Source organism: Sus scrofa, chromosome 14 (genome assembly GCF_054392235.1).
Source record: "Sus scrofa isolate SSC_HxYL_T2T_F1_AM1 chromosome 14, Sscrofa_HxYL_maternal_Yorkshire_Landrace_v2.0, whole genome shotgun sequence".
In the NCBI taxonomy this organism is placed as follows: Eukaryota; Metazoa; Chordata; class Mammalia; order Artiodactyla; family Suidae; genus Sus; species Sus scrofa.
Window position 1 is genome coordinate 164,385,436 of NC_139396.1, and position 3,482 is coordinate 164,388,917.

Here is a 3,482-nt window from a genome sequence, read left to right on the forward strand (position 1 = left end):
CTGCTCTCACTGCAGTTTCCCAGGGGTCCAAAATTATCAGGGGCACAAAGCTCCACTTTTATTGCTGGCCTGGGATTTGAACTTCTCTTTCTTGCTACACCCATTCTAGCAAGATGGAACATTCAGCTCCAGTGTAAAAGTGAGTCCCTCTGTCTCTACAGCCAGTGGCAGAGCAGCCCCTGGGCTCCCAGAGGGCCCCAGCCTGGCACCCACCAGGGTGGTGATGAACCAGACGCTGGTCACCGAGTTCCTCATTCTGGGATTCTCCGAACCTCCTGGGCTGCAAACACTGCTTTTTCTCGCCTTCCTGCTCCTCTACACCGTGGCCCTCTCGGGAAACCTGCTCATCGTGGCGGTCATCAGCTCCAGCCCAGCCCTGCACACCCCCATGTACTTCTTCCTGGTCCACCTGGCCTTGGTGGACATCCTCTGCACCTCCACCATCCTGCCTAAGCTGCTGGTGGGCATGGTGGCCAGCAGGACCATCTCCTATGGGGGCTGCATGGCCCAGCTCTTTTTCTTCACGTGGTCCATGGGGGCCGAGCTGCTACTCTTCTCTGCCATGGCCTATGACCGCTACGTTGCCATCTGTCGGCCCCTCCACTACAGTGCCCTGATGGGCCCCCAGGTGTGCCAGCTCTTGGCAGGAGTGGTGTGGACAGTCAGCCTGACCAACACCAGCGTGCACACTGGCCTCATGCTGCGCCTGCCGTTCTGCCACTCCAATGTGGTTGAGCACTTCTTCTGCGAAATCCCACCTCTGCTGAAGCTCTCCTGTGCCCCGACCCACCTGAACGAGACCATGGCCTTCACTGCGGATCTTTTCCTGGCGGTAGGGAACTTTTCCGTGATCATGCTCTCCTATGGCTGCATCATCAGCAGCATCCTGCACATACGCTCAGCTGCGGGCAAGCAGCGGGCCTTCTCCACATGTTCCTCCCACCTGCTGGTGGTCACCATGTACTACTCCACTGTCATCTACACCTACATCCGCCCCACGTCCAGCTACTCGCTGGAAAAGGACAAGTTGGTGTCGGTGATCTACACCTCTGTGGCACCCTCCCTGAACCCCCTCATCTACTCACTGAGAAACACAGAGGTGAAAGTGGCACTCAGGAGGCTGCTCTCCTACTGCTGAGGTCTGTCCTCGTCACCAAGCCTGCCCCCATCCCCCCAGGGTGGGGCCCAGCACAGTTTTCCTTTCAGAGGGGTGTGTTTGGTCCTGGAAGCCTCTGTTGTTTTCTCTGAGCACACACGTGAAGTACCATTCAGTGACCATGCAACCAGTTCTGACCCATTATGCCCTGGGGGCTGGAGTTGCCCCTAAACCTCCCAGACACTCCTGTCCTTCCCAGTAGGAACTTGACCTGAGAAGCACTAGGTACATCTGCAGGTGGGCTGAGCCCTTTCTCCAACGCTCCTCCCAGGTACTCCCAAGGAGGCCACCTCTGGATCTTGTGGACAAGCCAGGGTTTGCTCGGGCTCTCCCGCTGTGAGCTCCTTCCATTGCGGTGGCCTTTGCCTTAGTCAGAGTGGGGGCTGAGCAGGGAAGGAGGGGGCTGAATGGAGGGTAGGAGTTTCAGGAGGACAGGTTCTCCCAGGCAGCAGAGTCTCCAAGAGGAGTCCTTCAGAAAGGGGAGTGCTTTTTAGGGTACTATTTTGACAAGGCTTTTTCAAGTCAACAGTGTAAAGATGTTACAGGCATCAGTAAGGGCAGCGGCCTGGAGGCTTCCTTTCCTTCTTCCTCCACCACCAACCAGGAATCCAGCCAACCTCTCCTTGGAAGACGCTGGCTCCAGGAAGGTTGGGTTCAGGAGGGTTTGGGCACCAGGACAGGTGCTGGGGATGAGGTTCTTCACGGGCAAGCACTTTTTGTTCCCTTGTGATTTGACTTTGCACTGCTGGGGGCGGCAGTGTGGGGAGGTTGTGTGGCTTGAAGGAATGTGGGAGAAAGGACCCTTGAGGGAACAGGGTTTTCAGTCTTGTGGGGTTTGGCACCCTCTCTGAGCAACTCTGACTCCTCCACATTGTCTTGTCTCTCTCCCTGTACACACTGTAAGTCCTCTGAGGACGAGGACCCGGTCCTGTCCACCTCATATCTTCAATCCCTGGTTGTTGGTCTAAAGCAATTCATTCTGGAAGCATTGCATACCAGGCCCATGGCAGGCACCCAGTAAAGACCAGTTGACTGACAGAAGGAGTGAGAGGTAGGGATGACTTCTACCAAATAGACCGCTAGACCCAGTTTTGGAAAGGCTTGGCAGAGGCATTTTTGTGACATGGTCAGTCAGTGAATGGTGACCATTGTCTTTATTTTCCTAATCAGAAACAAACTTCCTGTTTATGAGATTTGTGATGCCTGTGGAAATTGGGTGGTGGCCAGTGGCTGAGTTTGCAGCACAGTCCTGGAGCCTGAGCTTTCACAGAAGGTCACAGGGAGGAGGGGGTGATCAGTCAGCTGAATGTTGAGGGTTAGTGGGCCCCACGCTGTGGCTTTGCCCTCCATGTATGTAGGCTTAGCTTTCTGAGATGCTCTGTCCTCAGGGGAAGCAGGAGGTCTGCAGGAGGTGCTTCCAGACCAGAACCCTGAAGCCATAATCTGCGTGAGGGGCACGGCTCTTCCACACTGGGGGAGGCACTGCAGTGCGGTGCCCGTCCAGAGCCCTCGTGGAGGACCCGCAGCCCAGGCAGCCACTGTAAGGCTCACACCCCTAACTCATATGAATTCCTGGTTTCTGTTGCTGTGTGCTGTAGGGATGTCCCGAAGAAGATAATGGGGTTTCTTTTCATTACAAAGGGATTCTATGCTGGTAAAGTTAGAAAATAAGACCTTTAAAGGGTGAATATACTCGAGCAAAACCCCTGTAATTCCACTGAGAGGTAACCATTTATAACATTCTGGTGTAAACAGGTTTTTTTTTCTTGTTTTTTTCCTGTTTGTATGCGTTCCTGCACATACACAGACTTTACTAAATAGAGGATTATTCCGTACTTACTATTTAAAAGAGAACCTGTTTCTCTCACTTTTGAAAACACCATGTACTTCTTTACATGGCATTCCAGGCTTTTCCGAATTGATTCATTTGGGAAGTCCTGTATTTCATTATCGGCATGGGAATGCAGTTATCAAGATATGCAGCAGTCAAGCTCTAGATTCAAATTCTCAGAAAGTTCTCTCGTTCTTTCCTTCTGTTTTATTTCCAAAATAAAATGTATGTATAATGAAATTTTGTAAATTGAGATTTAAAAAGAGACACTGTGCTATTTCTAATTCTATAATCTTTCAGTAGGTTGTGTCAGATTAGCCTCCACATAGGCAGCAAGTATCATCTCCCGAATAAAACAACCTTTTAATGCCACAATTCTTTTTGTAGCTGAGGGTGTTGTATACCAGGCAAAGCAGGACAGAAATAACCTGTGAAAGGATGGCGTCATTATACTGATTTTCCTCTGGCTAAACTCAATTTTCAGCTGAGCATGGG

The 3,482-nt window shown here is 51.8% G+C and overlaps 1 protein-coding gene across 1 annotated transcript; it reads left to right on the forward strand.

Annotated features, from left to right (window-relative positions):
* Positions 1 to 208: 208 nt before the first annotated feature.
* LOC146397173 (olfactory receptor 13G1-like) lies at positions 209 to 1,138 on the forward strand. Its single transcript, XM_084997853.1, has one exon. It carries the CDS (start codon positions 224 to 226, stop codon positions 1,136 to 1,138), a length of 915 nt encoding a protein of 304 aa, XP_084853979.1. The 5' UTR covers positions 209 to 223.
* The last annotated feature ends 2,344 nt before the right edge of the window (positions 1,139 to 3,482 follow it).

Coding starts and splice junctions, on each gene's coding strand:
- LOC146397173 (XM_084997853.1), top strand. CDS start 224: ATGAACCAGACGCTGGTCACCGAGTTCCTCATTCTGGGATTCTCCGAA.